This window comes from Vicugna pacos, chromosome 20 (assembly GCF_048564905.1).
Source record: "Vicugna pacos chromosome 20, VicPac4, whole genome shotgun sequence".
In the NCBI taxonomy this organism is placed as follows: Eukaryota; Metazoa; Chordata; class Mammalia; order Artiodactyla; family Camelidae; genus Vicugna; species Vicugna pacos.
Window position 1 is genome coordinate 42,491,888 of NC_133006.1, and position 23,360 is coordinate 42,515,247.

Genomic DNA, 23,360 nt, shown 5'->3' on the forward strand with positions numbered 1-23,360 from the left:
TTGTGGTTTTCCACAAATTTACTAAACTTGCCTCTGTGTTTGAAGGTCCTTATCTGAAAAATGGAAATGCTCTGAACCTACGGGACTGCCCTTTGGGTTGTTTAAAAGTACATTTACAATTTGTCTCCATATCTATGAGCTGCACCTCCATGCTGTTTCATGCTTGCAAGTCACCCTCAGGCAAATTTGCTCTCTTCCCAAAGAAAAAAAAGACAGATTCTTTGGACATCCAGACAATGTCATTAATTCACAATGCACAATGCAACTTGTGATAATTTGGGTGGGCTGGGCTAATGTTTACCTTTTGCGTGGTGTTTGGAAAGGGTTTGCTAAGCTGAATCAGAGAAGCCAGGACTCGGAGAAGAATGTTTATCTCCTTGGGAAAAGGGCCGTCTGTTCTAAGCAAAGTAAAAGCCCCAATTATAAACGCTTACTTTAGGCTCCTACTTTCTGGCTTACAAAACCCACTCACATATCGCCTCTCCTTTTTATTTGATTTGTACGTGAGCTACATCCAGACAACATAAGCAGAGGTCAAGGGTGACCTATGTGGTACCAATAGCCTTTCATCTCTTCATGACGATGGGCCTTCTTCTACAGACAGTGCCAGAGTTTTATAAAGTTTCTTTAAAAACAGTGAGTTCATTTCCTTCCAAATACTCTAGCCTGCACAGGGTCTCATTAATTCAGACTGCTCTGCCCTCTAAATTACTATTTATTTTGGTATTTTTTTCTGTGTTTGAATTGTGCAATATAGTGGTTCTCAATCTGGGGCGAGTTCAGCAATTTCTGGAGGCATTTTGGGTGTCACCACTGGGAGGGGGCACTGCGGACATCTGGTGGGCAGAAGCCGGGTGCTGCTAACCATCCTGTAGTACTCAGGACATTCTCCGTGACAAAGAGTGACCCGCCCCGAGGGGCAGCAGTGCTGAGGTCGGGGGATCCTGATGCTGTGTGTGAATTCGATTTCTCATTACTCAATCGTGTGTCCACAGGCTAAGGAGCAGGTGTGGTCACACCCCGGCCTGAAGGGAACAGCACCTGCCAAAGATGAAAGGACAGCGCCCCCCACAGGTAACCTCTTTAGGAGACTGGATGTTTATGGACGAGGAAAGCCCTGTGACCCGAGTCCTGTGCTGTGGTTCTTACTCAGAGGAGGCACCTGTTCCTGACGCCTGTGTTGGGAGAAGTGCGGTCTGAATCCGGGGCTTTGACTGGTGTGGGTCCTGCTAGTTACAGACTAGAAAGTCTTCGGGAGCCCACTGGTCACGTTCATGCCCACTTTGCTTTCCCAAAGCTTGTATCAGCCGACAAAGAGAAACCTGGACAGGGAGGCCACTGGGTGAAGCCGCGCTTATACTGACCACCTGTGTCCTCCATTAAAATGTTTTGTGTCCTATGGTGGCTTTTAGAGAGATCTTCCCCGAAGAGCCAGCTCTCCTCTGAGAAAGACAAGTTTAATAAACTCAACAAGGAAAACGCTGAGAAGACCAGTGCCTCTCTAGTTCCGAGAAGTTTTGCCACATTTCACACTGAAAGATCACAAGATGAAGTAAAAGCTTTTGCTTTAAGAAATCCCACAAAGACAAAAGAAAATGTGGACGGACGAGGCAGTCCATGCCCAGAGAGCCTGAGCGGACAAGAGAATATCAGCCCTGGGAGTGGTCAGCCAAGCCCTGTGGGTGCCAGTGAACGTCCCGTGTGCAAAGGGGAGAGAAATGGGCTTGGTTCTCAGGAAGAGCCTGGTGATGGAGAAGCTAAGGGAAGAGGAGAACCCGCGACTGCACATGACACGGCGCCGGACAAGAGTTCCAGGGAAGAGCAGCGTGTTCACAGAGCGAACGGTGGTCAATTCTACGAAAGGTAGGGCTCAGAGCATCGTATCTGCAGCCGACGCTACCTGCAGGGCCGCGCGCCGTCTCAATTTAAGGCCGTAGCAAAGGATAGCTGACGCCACTCTTTAAAGCAGTGGTTTGAGAGCCCAGCTGTGTGGCTCTTTCTTGTCATCATTTATCCTTCTTGCCTGTGACATTTCCAGGCACTTTATTGTCTTCTTAGCCTTCTACCAACGGACAGGCAGAGATCATGATTACTAGGAATTGCATCCAGTATTTTTAAAAGATCAGGTAAAAAGCTCTTATTTTTAGCAGTATCGAGCACAAAAAAACTGGACAATGACCAGATTTATAAATTGGCTCTTTTCCCCCAGAACGGTGAGGCTTGAGTAAGAAGTGGATTACTGAATGATTCTCCCTGAATTGTAAAGTTTCACACATAATTCAGGCAGTTGTGTGGCTGATTAAAATGAATTAAACTACGTTATGATAAGCCACAGGATCTATTTGGAGCAGAGAGCACCCAATCCAAACCCCCGTGGTCTTTTTAGAGATTGAAGGTATAATTCTTTTTTCATTTTTAAATAACGTATTTGAAACCTAGTTGTAGACAAATCTAGTTTCCCAAGAATTAAACATAAACTCTAATGTTTACCAAGAAAGCCCACCGCTCCAAAGATGTGCTTAGTAAGGTCTGGAGCTGCTGAAAAAACCTGAAATTAGGTCAAATGTTTCACCAATAAAGGCTTCTTCTCACGGCTGTTTCTGTTCAGAGACCATTCTTCCTCCATGTGGTCACTTGTCTCTTCTTTAAGGAAAGGAACTGAAAAATGAAAATCAAATTAGGTAGTTGTAAAACGCTTCATAAAAGGTCAGAGGACTAACGTGGATCACAGTGAGGTCATCAGGGAGAGTCTCTGGGATCCCGGTCCCCTCCACCTGTCACCGTGCTGCTTGGGTTTGATGGGGACACGTCCTGCTCCACCTTAACCCAGACCCTGCCATCGCCAACTCTCCATCACGGAGCTCGCATCCCGTCACCAAAACACCACTGAGAAGGCTGTAGTGCTCAGAAATTTGGCCATCTGAAAGTTTTCTCCCGGAAGCTTGGAGAGCTGTGGCTGGATTTTATCTTCCAGGTGTATCAGCAGCGTACAAACCATTTCTACATCACGAACCTCAGGAAACTCAGCAACAGGACCCGTCTTGCGGGATGCGGACCCAGCAGAGCCCACAGGCGGCAGCAAGCGGAGAGGGACGGAGGAGGGCTGCGTCCAGGAAGAGCACAAGAGGAGCAGAGTAGACGCGGCTGGAGTGGGCAGAGGACACGCAGGGAGGACCCCCCCGGAGACCGGCCCAGTCCAGAGGTGCCCACCAGGCAAGGCCCCCATGGCCGCTGGAGCCCAGGGTTCCAGGCAGCCTGACCCAGCAACCCCGCAGGCAGGACACAGCTTCTGTCCCAGCCCTTTAAAGCTTCCTAACCTCTCCCAGCAACCCTTCCCACTAAACGTCACTCAGCCTGACAGTCGGAGGGGGCAGAATGCCACGTGATGACATTTATGTGCATCATTCACTTTTTTTTTTTTGGTCTGAAGAGGTGAATGCCACCAAGAGAATTCTTCCTTGACGTCTTCATTTTTCAGCCTACTTATGGGGTGAGGGGAGAATGTCCCCATCAAATCAGATGCCTGCAGATTTATATTATCAGAAGCTTAAAAAATATTAACCCTTGGCAGTGTGCCTAGCACAAAAGTGCTCAAGAATGATATTTTGAATAAGTGTAAAATTCTGAAAGCAGACTTACTGTCTCCTCACCTCCCTTTGTGTCCTCTGTGTGCACGTGAGAAGTGTACACAGCAGGTGCTTAGACAGCGAATCACTGGGGGAAATGAACAGGTTCGTGGCAAGAGAATCTTAACAGCAGTGATCAGAGGAAGCAGAGAGTAGACTGCAAGACGCTGGTGAGTAATGACGCATTCTAGAACGGATCCCGAGGCGGACTACACTTTAAATGCTTAGGCTGAACGCTAGGAAGAGGGAGCCGTTTGAGAGCCGCAGACTATCTACTTAGCCAGTTTTACTGCGTGTTTTATTTCAAGCCAGAAAAGTTCATCTTTGTGCCTTAAACGTCTCTGAAATACAGGCTAAAGTATTTTGGAAAGTCATACATAGCTTTCAATGACATGAAGACATTTTTCATTTTTCTCTCTGCTTTAATGAAAATGCTGGACTCTATCGGTGGTGCGTTTTTAAAAATCGGTGGAACGGTTTCTCACGTTTGAAATTAAATGTCTCAGGCCTGGAAGTGTTACCTGTTTGGACCATATTGGGATTGGAGATGGTCAACCGTTTTGCTTTTTCGTTTGTTTCCGAAGGTTGTCCTGAAGGAGGGATGAACCATGGCTCAGGGGTCCTGGCATCCTTTCTGAAAGGCGTCAGTGTCCCCTTTGTGATTCACAGATCGTAGCACAAAATGAACATTTGTACTCCCTGGGTCTTAGGGCAGATGGCCTGCTGTGTCTTCTTAGTAAATGAATTAAATGAGCACATGTGTGCTGAGGCCCGAGCTTGGACTTCAGACCGCTTCACGCTGCCCTGTCCTCTCACTCCTAGGTGACGCCCCGGCACCTCCCGCCCCGTTCGACCACCGTATTGTCACTGCCAAGCAAGCCGCCGTCAACAGTTTTTATACCGTGAGCAGGACAGAGATTTTAGGAGGGTAAGTAACGCTCAGCTTCAACATTCTTCCCGCCAAAGGAGAGCGCCTTCGAAGAGACAGAGCTCAGGATTTCACAAGTATTTGCCAGTCTCGATCTGAGGACCAGAAACGTCGTAAGCACTTTAAGAGGTTTTAACCGTTTCTGAAAATTGTCACCGATGCCAGAAAGGTTGATGTGGTGTCGGTGACCAAGCGCCACATTTGTTATCTGCTTCACTTCCCACGTTGTCACGTCTTGGTGGGGGGGGATGGTCCAGCGTGAGTCACCAGAGGTTTCGAAGCTGCCCGAAGCTTGAAAACTGGGGAACAAAGTGCAGAAGTGAGAGGACACTCAATTTCTCGTGGCATGTGTTGAATCTTTCTTTTGAAATCATGGCTGGTTTTCTGTTGACGCTGTTACTGTGTGAGGTACTGCGGTTTGTTTCGGTCGGCTGCTTGCCTCGCCGAAGGGCTTACGGCAGGGCGTCCACACCCATCTCACCCCGAAGGAAGAGTCGGGGCGGGCTCGTCACTGGGGGGAGTCCCTTCTTCTGCCGCAGTCACAGGCCCCCTGGGAGACCCTGCCACTCGCGGCCTAAACTGCTAAGCTGAGCCCCACCGCTGGGTCTGTGTGAAACAGGAGGAGAGCCGGCAGTGCACACCGACCTGTGTGGGACCGACCTTCGAGCGCGAAGGGCGTGTGTGGCCGGGGGTGCCGGGTGGGGCCGCCGACCGCAGAGCTGCTCCTCCTTCGCCTCTTCCCCCCGGGACCCCCTGCGCTTCTGCCTCCTCCGCCGGCTGACGGTGGAGAAGCCCGTCCTGTGGGGACGGGCTGGGGGCAGGTGGGTGCTGGAGCAGTTGCAGGTGCCCTGGGGCTCTGCACACAGCAGCTTTCCTGGGTCTGAGGGACATCGGTGGCCAGCCAGCGACGGTGTCTCTGAAGGAGGGTAGTTACTCGCAGAAGCGGCTTTGACACAACCCCCGGGTTGGTGCCTGATTCTGGTCCAGGTCTGTCAGGGACTCTTAGAGTTTCCTTCCTGCCCCTTTGGGCAGCGTGGGTCGTCAGTCGTCCTGCAGGCGGGACCGGCTTCCCGGCACCCGGTCCTGGGCTCCGTAAGTAAGTGGGAGGAGCAGGGTCGTGTGTGTCTGCCCTAAAATGCACAGAGGCTGTCAGCGGGTGTACCTCCTTTGCAGTAGAGGGGCATCAAGACAGCAGATTATCTTTCACCTTCGGCAGAGATATTACAGCGTGGCAAGGACTCCCCCGCTGAGGCCTGTAGGGTGTTTGTGGTCCCTGCTTCTGCGCTCAGTGGGCGTGAGGTCATCAGCCTGGTGGACCAGCGGGGGTCCCGCGAGGCCACCTCCGCACTGAAGGCCGTGTGCAGTGAACCGCACGAGGAGACAGACAGGGTCTCTCTCAGCTGGGCCAGGCTGTCCTGGGGGCCGTGGCTAATTACGGGGAGAAAGCCTTCTCTCAGTGAGCTGCCGCACCTGCGCTCCTGTTCACATGCTCCCGGAAAGAACCTCATCCCAGCGGCGGGCGGAATTGTGTCACACTTGGCTGTGTTTATGGTAATGTCATTCCCCAAGACCCAGCTGCCTCTGCGCAGGGAGTGTGGCTGAGTAGGGTGGGAGGTGGTGGCCTCGCCCTGCCTCTGTCTGCTGGTGCCACGACCCTCCCCTCGGCAGCCCCCAGGGCTTCAGGTCCACGATGTCGGGGAAGCTCCCCTTCCACTCCTGCGTGTGGCCATCACTGCACAGGCAGACACCTGGGGCCCATCTGTTTAACTAAATCAGGAGTCACAGCGAGCAAGTCCAACTTGAAAATTGTTCATGAGTGTGCCTTTCGGTATGTGATGACAATCGTTAAGAAGCTGTCTTACAAAGGATTTATATCCAAGAGAAACTGCCAAGTCTCACAGCTGAATATGTAATATGTATTTTGATTACATGCATCTATATGCAATTTTGTTATTACTTCTTATTTGTTTGTATGCAGTTCCCCAAAATAACTTGATGTGCCTGACCTCTAGTCTGTGTGGCTCCTGTGCTTACAGAGCCCAGCTTATGGCATTGATATGGATTTGGAAAGATTCTGTTTTTTTCTAGGACAGAAGCTCTCAAATTTTAGGGTGCATATGACTCACCCAAGCGGCGTTGTGAAAGTGCAGATCCTGGGGCCTCGCCCGGCCTTCCTGCATCAGCAGGTCTGGGGTGGGCCCCGGAGAATCGCTCCCCGGGGCCCATATCAGAACTTGGCACTTCTCTAGAAGATGCTGGCTGCAGCAGGTGCACAGCAGGCTTGCTCATTCACACTCAGAGAGAGCCCACTGGGCAGGGGCTGCAGCCAGGCCCTGGCAGGGACAGAGCCTCAGCTGGGCCATTGTCCTCTTCCTCTACAGGGGACGCTTCGGCCAGGTTCACAAGTGTGAAGAGAAAGCCACGGGCCTGAAGCTGGCGGCCAAGATCATCAGGACGAGAGGCACGAAGGACAAGGTGAGGGCCGTGCGGGGGGCGCCTCCCTCGCCGTGGTGCCTGTGGCACTAACGCAGCCCTCCCCTCCTCCCAGGACGAGGTGAAGAACGAGATCAGCGTCATGAACCAGCTGGACCACGTGAACCTCGTTCAGCTCTACGATGCCTTCGAGTCCAAGAATGACATCGTGCTGGTCATGGAGTAGTATGTCCCGCCCCGCCCGCCACCCCCACCCGCAGGCGCAGCTCAGCCCCGCCTCGGGAGTCCTGCAGCCAGCGCTGCGGCCCCCGGATTCTGACTTGCCCGCGTCAGAATCTCATCTGCCCCAGGAAGGAACTCACTTAGGAACAGGAGCCCCGGGTGAGGCGTGGCTGACAAGGGGTGGGACGTGGGTCAGCCTCTGTCTAAGCTGTGCTGTCCAAACCCCAGCTTCGCCTTTGTTCCGGGGAAGCTGAGGAGGGTGACTCCTGAACTGCCTCTCACTTTCAACCTGATTGCTAATACAGAGTTCATGACAAAGTCTTAGTAATTAAGGCTGAGAAGCTTCCACTTAAAATCACCTTTATAAAAATTTAGTAAGTGTCTACGTAGAAAGTGAGTTGTTTTGACTGATGCTGCATCGGTATTTGTGATTCACTTCATTCCTCCCACTGTTTTGGGTTTTGTTCATCACCGTGCAGTGAGAAGTCTGGACAATGAATGCCCAGCAGCCGGCACATAAAAGTGCTTTATCACTGACGTCGGTCTGAGGAGACCCCATCCACCCTTCACGTGGTGTGCGGAATTCCCTCCCTGCCTCCTGAGAGTCCCCTTTATGTTCTGTCTGTGCTAGACGGTGGCGGCGAGGGCTCGCTCCAGAGCTGTAGCCACAAGATGAAAGGAACTGAGACCTTCCATTTGGGAAACCGATGGTGGCTAAGATAAGGGCCTTCAGCGTAAGAGACACTGGACTGAGAAGGCAGAGAAATAACTGCATGCACATCTGTTGGGAGAGTCTGAGCTTAGACGGGAGAATCACCCGCTCATCAAGGGGTTGTGGCTCAGGACGTCCCCTCTCTTCCCCTGCAGTGTGGACGGAGGGGAGCTGTTCGATCGCATCATTGATGACAACTGCAATCTGACTGAGTTTGACACCATTCTGTTCATCAGGCAGATATGTGAAGGGATAAGACACATGCACCAGATGAACATTCTCCACTTGGACCTGAAGGTAGGGTGTGTTTTGTATCATATGAAATGAAACCCTTCCCAGACCATTCCCTCATGTGGATCCATGGGCTCCGTCAGGTACTGCATGCCAGCTCGTGGTCCTGTCACTGAGTACGTATTCAGGAATTTAAAAAATTTGGATTCTTAGCCTCATCTCCCCATCCCCAACTTCTGTTACCCGCTAATATGTGTATGTCTGCACCTTTAGGGACCACTGTTGGGATTCCTGTAACTTGCCTGTGTTCAAGGAATTCACGTGGAAGATGGTTTCCACAAGCACCACCACCGCCATCCCCACCATCACCAACACCACCATCCCCATCATCACATCATCCCCACCATCCCACCATCATCACTACCATCACCACCACCACCGCCATCCCTACCATCCCCATCATCACATCATCACCACCACCACCACCATCCCCATCATCACATCATCATCACCACCACCACCACTGCCATCCCCACCATCACCAACACCACCATCCCCATCATCACATCATCCCCACCATCCCACCATCACCATCATCACCACTACCATCACCATCATCACATCATCATCACCACCACCACCAACACCACCGTCCTCGCCACCACCACCACCACCATGGTGTCCGTGCTGCAGCCTCTCATTATTAGGTTGAGCAGGTGGGAGGATTTTAGCTAACTCAGAATTCCCTGGTAAAAGCCAAATTTTCCAGCTCTGCAAGAATGCCCGGCACTGTCCTAAAAATCTTTTAAGAAGCTCTGGGCTTGAGGGATTATTTTTCTATGGGTTTGCTAGTTCCCAGAGGAGAACCCTATGGCAAAAGGAAACAGGGCAGCCAGAAGGGAGGTGCTAAAATGCTAAGGGTGGTGGGGCGGGCCAGGCACCGTGCTGGGAGTGGTGGAAAGCCTGTGAGCAGCAGGGAGCCAAATCTTCCTTCTCCTCTCATTAACGACCCTTCCCTTATGCTGTCTCTCCCACTATCAAGTCCCCAGACCCGGACTGTGCCTCATTATAACCAGTGAAAGACCAGGTCCGATATCTCCGACCAGCTCTAATACTGGGGCTGAATATCGTAAAGTGCATCTTCTTGGGTGGCTCAGTCATTGTCGTTTCCCTGTTTGCACAGCACGACAAGGAGATAAAATTTATATTCTGTATAATATGCCATCTACGGAAGCCATCGGGGATGGTAGAGCTAAGTGAATTTAAGTTTCCTCCATGGTTTCCATGGGCCTCTGTTAGCTTCCCTCACTGTTCCTGGGGCAGGGGGACGCGGTGTATAAAAGGACACAGTCGGAGGTTGAAAATCATTAGCAAGGCCCGTGGCTATGAGCTGGTTTGATGATGCATCTTTTCACGGAGAATTTTCACTGAGTGTAACTGTTCTACAAATATCCCCGAAGGGATCTGATTGGCAGCTGGAGCTAGGACCTGACCTGCCGTAAGTCAGACAACGCCATAGGTGGCTTCACAGTGTTGACTGAGGGCTTGCCATGAGTGATGCAAGTTATGGCCTGTATGTAGAGACAGTCAGAAAGGCAACAGCTGGGTGAGTCGTTACAGACCAGGCGTCCCTTTCAGAAAGCGCACGGGAAGGAAGACGGCCAAGACTGTTGAGTGCTTGTCACTGTGACCCAGGTGACTTAAAAGTGGTCTCCTTTATAGCTGTGTGTGTGTGTCGCAAATCATATTCAATGAATATGCTTTAATTTCATAGCTAGAAAAAAATTAACTCTTTGAAGTGCCCTTGGAGCCGTTTCTTTACATTCTGCAAACAGATTTTTTTATGTCAGTGTTCTTTGGCAGCTGGACAGCTTTATACATGATCAATCAGTTACTTAAGCGTGAGGCCAAATATTCTTATATAGCACCCACTTCTCTATAAATTGCCTTTGCTTACAGACATCTGTTTTAGAGATATTTAGAAAAAGACTTCCAGAGACATTATGCCCAACCAACATGGACGGGAGGTACGATGTTGTTTCATGAAGTGTTTCTGTGTTTCTGATCTCATTCTAACCTCTTCTCCACCTGGACAGGCCGGGGGGCAGCCATGACCCCACCCAAAGGACAGGGCATGAGGTCCTGGGGACCTGGTGACCTGGCTGACGCCCTCCCCAGTGCATAGGAAAGAGTTAGGGTTAATAAGAGCTTGAGAGATTCAGGCAATTCTTTGAAAACTTTCTCTTTTATGAATGATCTTAGCTTTAAACCAAACCCCTTGTCTTCCCCAGAGCTCAGGTTTTCTGTCTGGACAAATGCAGGTGCCCTTGTAGGACAACCTGTAAACACGGGCTAGCTCACCTTTCTCCCTCTTCACCCCAAGCCTGTCAGATTGGCAGGGCAGAGCCTTTCCAGAGTCAAACTCCAAGGGAACGCTTTGTCAAGGGTTTTAGGCACAGAGACCAAACTCAGCAAAACATTGGAATTGCTGAGAATGAAGAATGACTGGGGGTGGGGGGAACCCTCCTTTTACATATGACTTTCCCATAGACTAAGCACAAAGGGAAAGTCTGGAGGTCAGGAACGTTCACATTATATTGTGTGTTCAGTGTGGCTTTCTAAATGAATCAGGCCATTTCTCTTGGAACTCGTAAATCCTTGGGAAAAAATATTCCTCCATAAAGGGGAAATTCATACTTAATAATTTTAGGGGGACAGACGTCAAGCTGGAGACAGCCTCCGCCAGTCCATTCGGAAGGTCCTGAGGCGGGAGGCCTCTGCCTGAACTCACGCATTCGGGCCGACTGCAGAACCAGCGAGCGGAGCGGGCAGGGCAGGGCAGGCTTGGCAGGGCCCCGACAGCCTCACCCACCACATAATTAGAGGAGAAAATGCCCACGCAGACAAGCCAGCCCCAAAGCGAAAGGCCTGATATGTTTTTCCTGAGCATCGTTGTATTTTTAGTTGTGGTTCAAGGACAATTTGAGTGAAGGATGGTTGTTTTCGTTGCTAATGTGTCTCTTTCTCCTGGCAGCCTGAGAACATCCTGTGTGTGAACCGGGACACTAAACAAATAAAAATTATTGACTTTGGATTGGCCAGAAGGTATGTCAGTTTGGACATAGGTGTGTGAACCGAGTTAGGGAGCTTGCTGGGCGCTCTTTCTTTGCAAAGATAAATCTGATCTAACCCTTGGTTTCATGCCCCCATTTAGAAAGAACTTGACAAAAATTGTGTTTCCGCTCTCCCTTTCTGGCTTCAGGGCTTGAACAAACTCAGGGGTTTCCACAGTGCATGCAAGAAAAAATATAGAATATTAAAACCTAATACGGTGAAGTTATTACATCTGAAGACATTAATTCAGAATTTGTAAGTGTCTGTCTTAGTCTTTTATATTTGTTCCATCTGTAAAGAGATTTCCTTTAAAAAAATTAATTGTGTAAGCAAAGGGTTCTGATACGGACAAGGAGCTCAAGGGACGAAGGAGTGTGTGTGGGCTTCAGCACATGAGCGAGGCTGTAAAATGGTCGTAAGTCACTGCGTCCTCCTTCTTCATGGACACAGGCCTGCTCAAGCCGCCCCCATGTCAGCCCTGTGCCGGGGCTCCTGTCACCGTATTCCGCAATTCAGGGTTCTGACTATTCTCACGACTGTTTAAGATTATTGAGCCTGTCTGGTAGGAGGAAGCTTCCTCACAAGCTTTGGACACTCTCTCTTAAATACGTGACTTCCTTTAAAGAAGGATTTTAAACTTGCCGTGTGGATGCACTTGTTTTGCTCATAGGCTGCATCCTTGCAATTTCCATGATCTCCGATGCGCCCTCTCCATGCCTCCGTGTTGTCTCCAAAATTTCAGGTACAAACCCAGAGAGAAGCTGAAGGTGAACTTCGGAACGCCGGAGTTCCTTGCCCCTGAGGTGGTGAACTACGACTTCGTTTCCTTCCCCACGGACATGTGGAGCGTGGGGGTCATCGCCTACATGCTGTAAGCAGACCCCCGGCCCTCCTCCGCTGCTCCTCAGGTGCTGCGCCTGTTCTGTGGGGCTCTGCTGTTTTGAACAGAAGCCCGGATGTGGGTCTGCAGATCCCTCCGGACCAGACTCAGGAGCTTCTGAGCTTCTGCTGACTCTTGTGGGCTGAAGCAGTAAATCCTTTCCCCGGACATCATCTGAAAAGCAGAAGTAGGTCTTCTTCGCTAATCACTTTAGATCCTAGGACACACTTAGTGTCCTAAAAATAATTTTTTAAAAACCCCAAAGCCCTGAAACTCGTGCCCTGACCTCCCCCTCAGTGACTTAGGAGCCTTGCTCCTCAGAGGCGACACCCCTGGCTTTTGCACCTGAGGCCGTGCCAGCACTCTGCTAGCTGTGAAGGCTTTAAAAAGGCAGCTGCACTATTCAGGGTAGCTGCCACCATCCTTGCTGCCACTGTTTAATGAGGAGTCGGGCTGAGAGCAGTAGCATTTTCTTGATTGCAAAAGCGTATAAGTAAATTATGCTTAATTCTTGGTCATCTGCCCTCCTGTGGTTTCCAAGGACAGAACCGAGAAGGCAGCCTATCTGTGAAGGGTCTGCAGGTGGGTGATGGACACTCACCCTGGATTCTGTGTCTTTCAGACTTAGTGGTCTGTCCCCCTTCCTGGGAGACAGTGACGCTGAGACTCTGAACAACATCCTGGCCTGCAGGTGGGACCTAGAGGACGCAGAGTTTCAGGACATCTCGGAGGAGGCCAGGGAGTTCATCGCCAAGCTTCTGGTCAAGGAGAAGAGGTGACCCTGGCTCTCTGTGTGCTCTGCGGGAAGTAGGGATAATGGGGGCGGGGTCCCCGGCTGTCAGAATTTGTGTCCGATAGCTGCCACGCCCCTCAGTGACGCCCGTGACGCACCCGCGGCATTGTAGGCAGAGTGAATTCGATGCTCTCGGTCCAGGTCACTGAGATCTGGATGCTCTGGCCACGAGGCTGGGATGGGGCTGGGAAAAGATCCCTCCTCTGCCGTTTGTAATGAGGCTCTGCAAGTAGGGTGTCTTGCTGGGCTCAGCAGACTCACCCTCAGAATGACGGGTTTGGGTAACCTATCCCACAGTCCCTTCCACGCGTACGGGGTGTAGACGGCTCCACGCCGCTGAACGCTTGACCCCCATTTCATTTGAGAGCCTGCTCTGGACCGGACCATGCTGACTGCTGTGTAGACATTCTCTCTTTAAGCCCCACCCAGCTGCACAGGTGGAAACGGGCATTGCAGTTCCAGGCACGAGACTCCGACTAGTCTGTGCGAGATTGTGCAGCTGGCTAAGTGGTAGAACTGATCATCAGCACAACTCGACCCTCCCCAAGGCCGTGCACTTACATTTCACGGGCTTCTGTTTTCAGTCTTGCTCAAACCACGTAATTCAAAATTCAGTGGATGAAGAACAGTGATACCGAAACACTGGGGTTTGCATTCTAGAATCTGGGGGTGGGGGCCTTGTGATTCGCCTGTCACACACTTTTCAGAAGGTTTTGTCTAAACTATATAAAGGTAGATAATATTTAAGATTTCAGGGCCAACAATACTTGCTTTATCTTGTTATCATATCTATGGCTTTTAAGTTATCAGTACACGTGACTATGAGCTAATAGGCAGGAGGTTCGGGGTGGGGGTGGGAACCACACGGGCGGTGGGTCTGGTGCAGGGTCTGGCGCACGTCCTCCACTCAGGGACTTCACCGGTTGCCTCCAGTCTGCCGGAAGTGTGTCTGGGGCACTGAGAACAGACGCACAAAGCTCAGTCCCCTCCTTTAGGCGACTCACGACCTAACAGGAGAGACGGGGTTAACAGTGGAGCTAACGTTTCACTCACGTAGAGTAGATCGACAAGGGCCAGAACTGAGCCTGAGGGTGAGGGCGACTTACCCTGGCTGGAGAGTCAATTGAGAGAAGAGCAGTGAACAGACACTGGTTTTGTCCTTAAGGACGGGAAAGATGAGTGGCACGGGAGCTGGTGTAACCAGTACCGCTGTCGGTACCTTACTGGACACCAGCAGCGAACAGATGGAAAATGCCTTCATTGACTAAAGTCAAATCTTCGGTGGGAGAGAGACGCACACTTACTGAGAACCTATGTTACTGATGCACTTTTGCGTGTTACCTGGTTCAGTCCCCGGGTGACCCTGTGGTGTAAGGATGGCATCACCGTTACTTTACACGTGAGGAAACCGAGGCCGGGAGCAGTGGAGCAGCGCACAGCTGGCTCGGGGACCCCGGCCCCCTGCCCTGCCCACTCCTGAGTCTGGGGTCTCATTCTTGCCTGAGGAGCAGCAGCCACACCTCCGGGCATTCCAGTCGATGCTTGGACAAAACTAACTGTCCAATGCTGAGAATTGTTATCATAGAGTAAACTGGGCACAAACATAAACTTGCAATTACATCAAAGATTTAGTTATTCATGCGATGTTATTGTTAACTGTTTAATAGTCAGCTCTTACAAGTTTGACATCAGAGTGCAGGAGTAATTTTTCGGCTCTTGTCAGCTACTGGCTGAGGGTCCAGTACGGACAATTTATGGTAGTCAACAGAATAAGCCTTCCAGCTGAAGCTGGTGGAAGTCGAGAGTGTTTTAAAAAAATCATATCTGTTTGTTTAGGGTCCTACTGGTAAGGCTGTCACCAAGTGACCCTTCACCGGCCAAAGTCAAGTCTTGTCTCCTCTCTCGTACTTAAGTACTTGGTGTCGGCTGCAGCGGCTCACAAGCCGAGCGTCACGAGGACCTGACACTGCTTTTCTGATGTTGTTTCAGACGCAGACGTCAGATCGTCACAACTGCAATTTTTATTTTGGAGGGTTATTCCGTTTCACGTGATAAATCTTAGCACACAGGACAAGTTTACGAAGCTGAGAATTATGATATAACATATTGTTGTAATTCTTCCTCAGGTATTTTTAAATTTATAAACCTTTGCTAGGGCAAAAGTTTCTAACATACGCTCAACCCTAACGCTAACTCTCCATCCGTTTCTCTGTGGATTTGACTCTTCAAAGCTTCTTAATTCAAAAGTTAGCAATGCATATTGTTAAAAAGTTTTAATACGTAAATTGCTTTTGCAATCACCAAGCATCATAGAGTTTTAGCCTCACGGTGATAACCTACGCCTGCTCTTCAGCGGATGGTGGGAGTTCAGTTTCTGATGCTCAGACAGCACAGCTAGGGTGGCCGCTTACCTCTGAAGGTAAATCGGCTATTAAGAAGCACTCCGAGTTATTTGCCTTCTTGTCTTACCGATATTATCACCCTGGTCGGATCTGATGGAGCCTACGGTCACTGATCCCTGCTCCGGGGAAGACAGACCTGCCTGTGGATTTGCCGCTCCGCCGTCTGGTCTCCCCGGGCAGCGGCCAGAGCTGCTGATAACCTCCTGCCTTCCCTTTAGCTGGAGAATAAGTGCGAGAGAAGCCCTCAAGCACCCGTGGCTGTCGGACCGCGAGCTCCACTCCAGGCTCAGCGCGCAGGTAACCGCGGCTCGTGTCCCCCTTTCCCAGCCGGCTCCGACCTTCTGACGATCAGACGCTGGAGGCACCCAGCCTGCAGTGAGGTTCTCCCTAACTACTGTCTCAGCCTTCGAATCTTGTGTTAGTGTTAACGTGCTTAAAATGCTTTCACTGAGCAACTCGTGTTCTTTAAATGCATGCTGACTGTGTTGTTTAGTAGAGTTCTGTTTTCACAGAGCTGTTTATTGTGTTTGTTCCTTGATTCTTGTATCCATTATAAAGTGGATGACACCCCTGTAGCTGTGCACACACACACACAGCCTGGGGTGCAAACACGTGGAGTTTTGAAGAATACATATTAATGTGCATTCGAGAGAAACATCCTCCTTAAAACAGAACTCAGAACTCTAATGTCCGTGCTCACCTGGTCTAGTCTGCTCTGGGAGCCAAAAAACTGTAATATTCACCTTTCTGAAGCTATTGGTGTACGTATATGGGAAGGGACTCCTGCAGAGGGCTAAGCAGAGATGAGTGAGGTGTGTGTTGAGAGCACCCGAGCCCCTGCTCTGGGATGACTTCAGGTCAAGTCCTTGTCTGCGCTCCCTGTCTGGACTACTGTTTACATTCCAGCTCCCTCGTCTGCGCCTTCTGCTCGGAGTTCTTCCCTAAGCTTCAGATCCAAACGCCACCCGTGCACTGGACGTTTCCACCTGGATCTTCTCAGTCCTAAACTGAACTCCTCTCCCCCCACCTCACCTGGTCCGCAGCCAGCCCCCCTGAACGGCCTAACCCAGACCCGGGAGCATCTCCCCCCATCCCCTCATCTCATATTCAATTTACCTCCAAGTTCTGTATGTATCTCCTCCGGTTATTTCTGGAGTCTGCACAGCCCTCCCCATCCCCATGGCTATCTTGGCCGGGACACCCCTGACTTGAATTACTGTGATCGTCCCCTCCCAACTACCTCCATCCAGACCACGGTGGAGTGTACACACAGCTCAGAAGCAGGTGTGTCGCGTGTAAGTAACTTTACTAAACTGGGTGGTCAGCTGGGCAGGACACAGAGAGAGGCGATGCTCAGGCTCTGCCTTCAGGCCTCCCTGGGGACCAGGCTCTGTCGCGAACGTCCCTTGGGACGGCCGCCTGGCACAGGATGCGTCTGATACACCCTCACTTCCTCCATCTTGGCTCCTCAGCCTCCCGGGGGTTTGACTGGAGCTTTCCACTGACCAAACCCTTGGAATGACTCTGCTTCAGGTATTCATTTTTTCCACATCCAGCTTTTATTGAAATGAACTCTCCTTCTAAATTCGGCATCAGTAGTACGTTTTATTTGTGTCTGAATACACCTTTCCTTGATAATTGGTACTGATGTCAAGTAAAAATAGGCTTTTACCGAGTTGGTTCCTCACCCAGACTACATAAACTGCTTATTAGGGTTACCAGCCTGTTCTGGGCCAATTTTCCGCCAGTGTATTTTCACCCAAGCTCCTTGGTGTCCAAATACACTTTGACGTGGCAGGACAGTATGGAAACCACAGCAGGTAATTAATGACATTATACAGTTTAAACGTGTTTCGAAGTACGTTTTAAGCCATGTAACAGCAACAACAAAAATCACCTTTTCGTTCTTCTATCCAACTGCTGGTGCCTACGGTGAATAGATACTTCAAGAATGGTGAGGATTTTAAAAAAAGTTCCATCGTGCAGACCTAGCCAGTTGCCATGAACGTTATGGTTGTACCGCACTGTGCCAGGCTCTGTTCTGCTCCATGAAAATTAACACACTCAGGCCTCATACCAACCCTTTGAAACAGGCCCTGCCATTAGGCTCATTACGTAGATGAGAAAACTGAGGCCAGGGGTTAAGTGCTGGTTCAGGACCCCAGCGGGAGCAGGTGACTGAGCCAGCATCCCACCACAGGCAGGCAGGCTCCGGACTCTGCCGTCCTGCGGGAGGGGCTGCTGGGCCAGGGCCGGGGGGCTGTGGTGTTCCTGGACCCACTCATGTACCGAACATTTTTGGTGTCACTGAAAGCCAGTACTCAAGCTTAATATAGCTTTTATTTTTCAGTGAAAGATTGAGACTAATTTTTTCCAGAAGATTGATGTTTGGAATAATCTTGGTTCTAAGAATCAAGAATTTAACTTTATATTGGAAAATTTAACTCTTACCCAAATTATTTACTATCTAAGTCTAAATTCTATTTTAAAAAGTTTAAAGTAAACTTTCCTTTACCTCTTTTAATTGTTCTGTGCTTGAGAGCACGTCCTGTTTCAGAACCCCGAGCGCGCCTGCGACCGACGAAGTTAAGGAGGATTTTCCTCCTCAGACATTAAGGCCCTGACATTCCCTGCCTTCGGTGCTGGGCTCAGGATGACATGTGGTTCCCAGGCTCCCCTCTGTCCCCGCCATCGACGCACAGCCCGCCTGCCATCAGAAACAGCTCTCAGCTGGGGTGCGGCAAAGGCTTCCCAAACGACAAGTCTGTGCGAACTTAGCCAACGCGCTCGGCAGGCGTGTTACACACTTAGGGGCGGGAGGAAGGAAGATGGAACAGGTGTGACATGGATTCATTCCCCTGAGCAATAAGCCTTCCCCTTTCCCGCTCCCTGTGCCGCAGCCTCGGCTGCCGCCTCTTCCAGCTCACCGAGCTGGTGAAGTATCCCCCACCCACTCTTCCCTCGCCCACCACAGCGTCGTGGCATTAACTACAGCTCTGCTCACAGTCTTCCGGGGTCAGAACGTCTTCGAGAGGCCCCGCTGTGCACCCCAAACACAGCCAGCAGTTCAGGCCCCCCGACCCCAGGGCACCCCTCCGGTCCCAGTATGTCCCCACGTCAGATTTCCAGCCCTGTCCCCGTGGCCCCTGCTGGGTCGGCCCCACTCTCGCGATGGCCTAAGTTCTGCTTTACAAGCCGCCTCCTCTAAGACGGCTCTTCTCGGTGCCCACGCTGGACGTGCCTCCGCAGTCCTCCTGAGCCCGTCCCGTGCCGCCTAACTCTTGTCCCCGGGGTTCGGGGACGTTGGGAAGAAGCAGTCTCTGTGTCTGACTCAGCCTTGCGGTCAGTCTGTCTCGACTCTTGTGCTTTGTCAAAGTGAGTTTTGACAAACACACACGTGCAGAAGTGCAGTGCCACTGGGTACGAGGCCCTTTGTGTACCTGAGGGGAGGGTGTGGCGTCAGGGGCCCCGGGGGACAGGAGGGGGTGTGCTTGAGCTGCACCTGGAGGGCCGGTCAGTGCGTCTAAGTCAGGAACTGACGGAAACGTTCGAATCCTTCTCGAAATGTCTTCTGGTTTCCCTAGAAGATGAAGAACTGCTGCTCCGATGGCCAGGGCCCGGTGGCCAAGTAGTCCCTGGAAGGCGTCCATTTGAAAGGTTGGTCTTGGCCTTTTCCTGAAGGGTGTTTGAGCCCAAAGCGAGAGGAAAGGGGAGGCTGTGCGGGCAGAGGGGGGGAGAGGGGAGGCTGTGCGGGCGGGGGGGGGGGCTGTGCGAGCAGAGTGGGGAGAGCGGAGGCTATGCAGGTAGTGGGCCGTGGTCCTGCTGAGAGGAGGCCCCGGAGCCAGCCCGTTCTGTGCTTTCTGGCTGAGAAACTCGCATTTCCCGAGCTGTGGGCTGGAGATCGCCTTACTCCCTGGGTTTGCTGAGCGGCTCCAGTGAGGTCACCCAGGCGCAGCCGGGGACCAGGGTTGGCACGGAGCAGGTGCTCAGGAGGCGGGACCTGCACAGAGGCCTTCCCCTGTGTGGGATCAGGGAAAGGAGCACGTGTCTGGTAGAGCTGGGGGACCGTGGCTCAGAGCCTTAGAGACTAACCAAGCCCCCGAAGCTGCCCCAGATCAGAGCAGGGCGTGATCCTCTCGGGTCTCGGCCCCAAGCCCACACTTCTTGTCTCCCCTGAGCTGCGTGCGGGTCTGGGCCCACTCTTGGACCCCCCTGCCCTGCTTAGAATGTTGTCAGAATTATTCAGGGAGAGACAGTTTACACATGAATCTCTTCTGTTACATCAGTATGGCCCGATTTATGGCCTAAAGGCGAGGCCTGGGCAGGGGGTACTTATTTCAGAGGACTTTTGGTAATCCCGGCACCTGCACCCCCGGGTGAGCCCCTCGCCCCCAGCAGGCCGGCCCCTAGTCCTGGTCGGTGAGTCCGCGCCCCAGTCGGGGGCTCGACTTGGCGACCTTGTGGGACTCCTGACCTGTGGGTCTGCAGCCGCGCAGCTCAGTGGTCTTACTCTTTTATTCTGGTTTATATTTATTCTGGCCTGAGGTTCTGCTGGTCTGTTTGACTGTATGTATTCTTGTCAGCTGCCTTAAATCTGTTGTAGAATAAGATTGGGTAGAAATAAATCAATGACTCATAATAAAAGTCACCAGCCAGCACTAGGAAAGAATTCGGCCTTGGGTGTGAGGGTCGCTTGCTGGTGACCCTCTCACTAACTTAGAAGTCTGTGTCAACAGGAAGGCTTTGCTTTCTACCTACAAGGACCATTCTCGTTTGTCAAAAATGGCGAGGACTTAAAGTCTGGGGACCAGAGAAGGCAGTTCTCTGTCCGGTGACAGTGTGGAGAGGGCGACTCTCAGGGCCCCGAGGTGAAGTGGGGCTGTGCTGTGAGCCTGCAGTTGCTGGGCTGGTCCCTCCTCCCCTCTGTCCCAGAGGCAGCTTCGTTCCCCTGTGACCACAAACCCCGACGGTTTGCCACAAACCGCCTTCCCACCGTGGGCGCCGGGGTCACGCCGGAGGCCCAGTGGGAATGAACTTGGCGGGTGGCGGGAGGCAGCACAGTGAGGCAGGCCTGGCGCCAGGGTCTGGTGGGAAGGACGAGGGGAAACAGCGGTGGGAGATGGCTGAGGCTCCTAGAACCCATGGCCATGGGGGGTGGCAGCCGGGTGGTGACGGCCACAAGGAGGGCAGACAGAAGTGTTGGGGCCGTCACGTTGGCACAGCAGCACAGCATCCTTGTTGGACTTGCCTGATGAGCCCTCTCTGGACCAGGTCAGGCCAGGTCCGCCCCATGATGGCCGCTCGGGCAGCCGCCTCCTCTCCTGGCCCCCAGCTGGGTGGAGACCCACCAGGTCCCTGCGGTCCCTGCAATGTGGATGCTTCCTGGTTTACCTTCTTGTTTTTAATTTTCCAAATTATAATGTGAACTTAAGATATTAACTCTGGGGGCAGCCTCATTTGAGAAAAATCTCATTAAAAAAAATAGGTCATTCTTCACCATATTTCCTGCCAGGAGAAGGCGGGGTTTTTGGCAAGACAGACTATGAGTAAAACCAATATTGAGATAATATTTTTTTAAAATCTGGTGGCTGAAGATTATTGCTGTGGAAAAAGAACAACTCCCAGGCCTTATGAATCAGGGCTGCTCCGCAAGGTAAACCGAAGCAGAGGAGCCTCCTGCGGTTTGTTGGGAGGTTTGATGCACGGAGGAAACACTGAAAGTCAGCTGCGTGGTGATCCGGCTCTCACCTCCGTTGCTCTGGGGCCAGCCCATGAGACAGAACTTGCAGACACCTGGGACCCATGGGGACGGCGTAGACACGGCACCCAGTGTGCGGCCGGGGTCAGCTGTGGTCGGAAAGCCCCCCACCGCCCCGCTCTGATGCCGGCATCAGGCCGGCGGGGCGGCCGGGCGGCACAGGCAGGGAGGGGCCTGCGCTCCAGCGGGAACAGAGGGGCCTTGTCCTTCGATCCTGCAAACGGGACGAAAATATCTTGCACAAAACAAAACAAAACCACCAGCCCAGCAGTGGGATCCTCCAAGGGTTTCTTCTTTTTGTTTTTTTCTCACAGACACACATACTTTATAAAAAGTCATCTGTGGTTTTCCTCAGGGGCACAACCAACTAATTACAATTTTAAAAGCCCTGCTGAATTAACAAGGGTCGTATTTTGTTTGCTTCGCAGGAAAACGGCTGCGGTGGCTGCTGCTTTGAGAAGATTTCTGGCAACATCAGCGGTTCTGATGCCCTGACCCCTGTGAGGACTGGTGGCTCTGGGGAGCAGAAGCTGCCACCCCCAGCTCCGGGCACACAGGGGACCCCAGTGCGGTGGTCTCGGGACGCAGCAGGCCGCACCCCTTCCTCATGCCCCACCCCGCGCGTGGTGCCCCCCGAGGAGGTGTTTCCCGGCCATCCTGAGCTGGGAAATTCTTGATCTCAGTCGTGGGCCAGGGGCCTTGGCTCTGCTGTCTCCAAGAGCCCTGGGGCAAGCACCCCGGGGATTTAGTTGAGATTTTAAAACACATTGGATGCATTTAGAGGGGGGATCGCCTTGCGAAGGGACGAGGATGTCGGTCGTCAGAAAAAACTGAGTCTGGTGCCCCACTGACCACATAGTTTCTCAGACGTTATTATTTTGATTCGGTGTGAAATCAGGTGAATCCCACTGATAAATCATTTGCTTTTCGGAACATAAGCTTTCTTTGAATTCTGAGGTGAGAGGCATCAGACGTTCTATCTTCCATTTATTTTGAAATCTCCTCCAAGAGCAGCGGCCTCGTCCAAGCAGCCGATTTACTTTCAAACGCAGGACACGTGCTTTCACCTGGCGCCCTGCTCTCTTCCGCCTGAACCTTCGTCTGCATGAAACACACTGGCTTTACGAGGCGGTGCGGGAGGTGTCTGCTTCCGGCTAGTCCCTGAGTCAGGGCCTTTGGAGTAACGCTGACAGGCACCAGAGCCTCCCTCTATGCCGTGGACACGGGGATCGGTGGGTCTGGTGGGGTCCGGGGGGGGGCAGTGCGGGGCTTCCTGTCGAAGGAGTTTGGGTGCCCCTGGACGTGGGCAAAGACCACTAGCCTCGCCATGCGGCGTCTCTGAAGGCAAGCGGCACCTCCACTCGCTTCGGGACCTGACCGTGATTTCCAGCTGGGAGCGCCCTCTTGCTTCCGAGCTCGGGGGCCGTTTCATCCCAGATTCTTCACCAGGGACGCGAGCTCTGCGGGACCCGGCGGGAGAGGCACAGGGCCCCGAGGGCGAGATGCGCGTGGCTGCTTCTTGACACAGGGGCCAGGCAGAGCGCGCGCCCTCCTGTGACCGGCCCGGCGCCACGCCCGCCGCACAGCTCCCGCACCTCCCTCGCCCTCCCACTCGCAGATACCTGCTGTGCTGAGATCAGCTATAATAATGTCCTTGTTTTTAGCTTAAATTGTTCCAGGCTCCAGCTGTCCCGAGAGTGGCAAAACAAAACAAGAACAGCTTATTCCTACAGCAGCGGGGCGGGGGCAGCTTTGATGTGTGCTGGCTTCTCTGCATCGTTTCTGTGTCCACCGAGCGAGTCCTCATCCTGTGCCTATGGATAACCACACGTGCGACGTCCTTTCCCTCGTGTTTCAGGTCCCGGGGGAGGAGAGGCAGAAGAAGACGTGTAATGCGTTCAGGCCACGTGCCAACTTGGTGGGCATGCAGGCAATGGAGATGCCCCTCTCCGGCCTCTGTGCCTACATCTTGATGCATCTCTTTTTCCCCTGGGCCTATGCGTTTATCCAAGGTTGGTCTCTCTGTTCCCGTTATGAGACTATGTTTAAATGTTAAATTTAGTTTCCTTAAAACACACACACACACACACACACACACACACACACACACAAAGCCCTGACTGAAGTGTTGGTTACTGCACTATCTTTACTGATGGCACTTCATTGAGTCTGGGAAAATCCAAGCCAGGGCAAGGTTGACACTCAGCCCGCAGAGAGCTGGCGTCCAGTCGAATGCTGACCAGGACGTGGGGGTCTGATCT

At 52.1% G+C, this 23,360-nt stretch overlaps 1 protein-coding gene across 2 annotated transcripts in view; it reads left to right on the plus strand.

Moving 5' to 3' along the window:
- The window catches only part of MYLK4 (myosin light chain kinase family member 4), a 66,354-nt gene extending 44,694 nt beyond the window's left edge, over positions 1–21,660 (plus strand). For both annotated transcript variants that reach the window (XM_015234693.3, XM_015234692.3), the window contains exons 3-13: positions 996–1,074; positions 4,449–4,554; positions 6,936–7,029; positions 7,103–7,212; positions 8,077–8,218; positions 11,187–11,257; positions 12,009–12,137; positions 12,769–12,921; positions 15,560–15,638; positions 18,926–18,998; positions 21,528–21,660. In XM_015234693.3, coding sequence (XP_015090179.1) covers positions 996–1,074; positions 4,449–4,554; positions 6,936–7,029; positions 7,103–7,212; positions 8,077–8,218; positions 11,187–11,257; positions 12,009–12,137; positions 12,769–12,921; positions 15,560–15,638; positions 18,926–18,973 — 1,011 coding nt within the window. In that variant the 3' untranslated portion in view covers positions 18,974–18,998; positions 21,528–21,660. The remainder of the gene's footprint in view (positions 1–995; positions 1,075–4,448; positions 4,555–6,935; positions 7,030–7,102; positions 7,213–8,076; positions 8,219–11,186; positions 11,258–12,008; positions 12,138–12,768; positions 12,922–15,559; positions 15,639–18,925; positions 18,999–21,527) is intronic.
- The last annotated feature ends 1,700 nt before the right edge of the window (positions 21,661–23,360 follow it).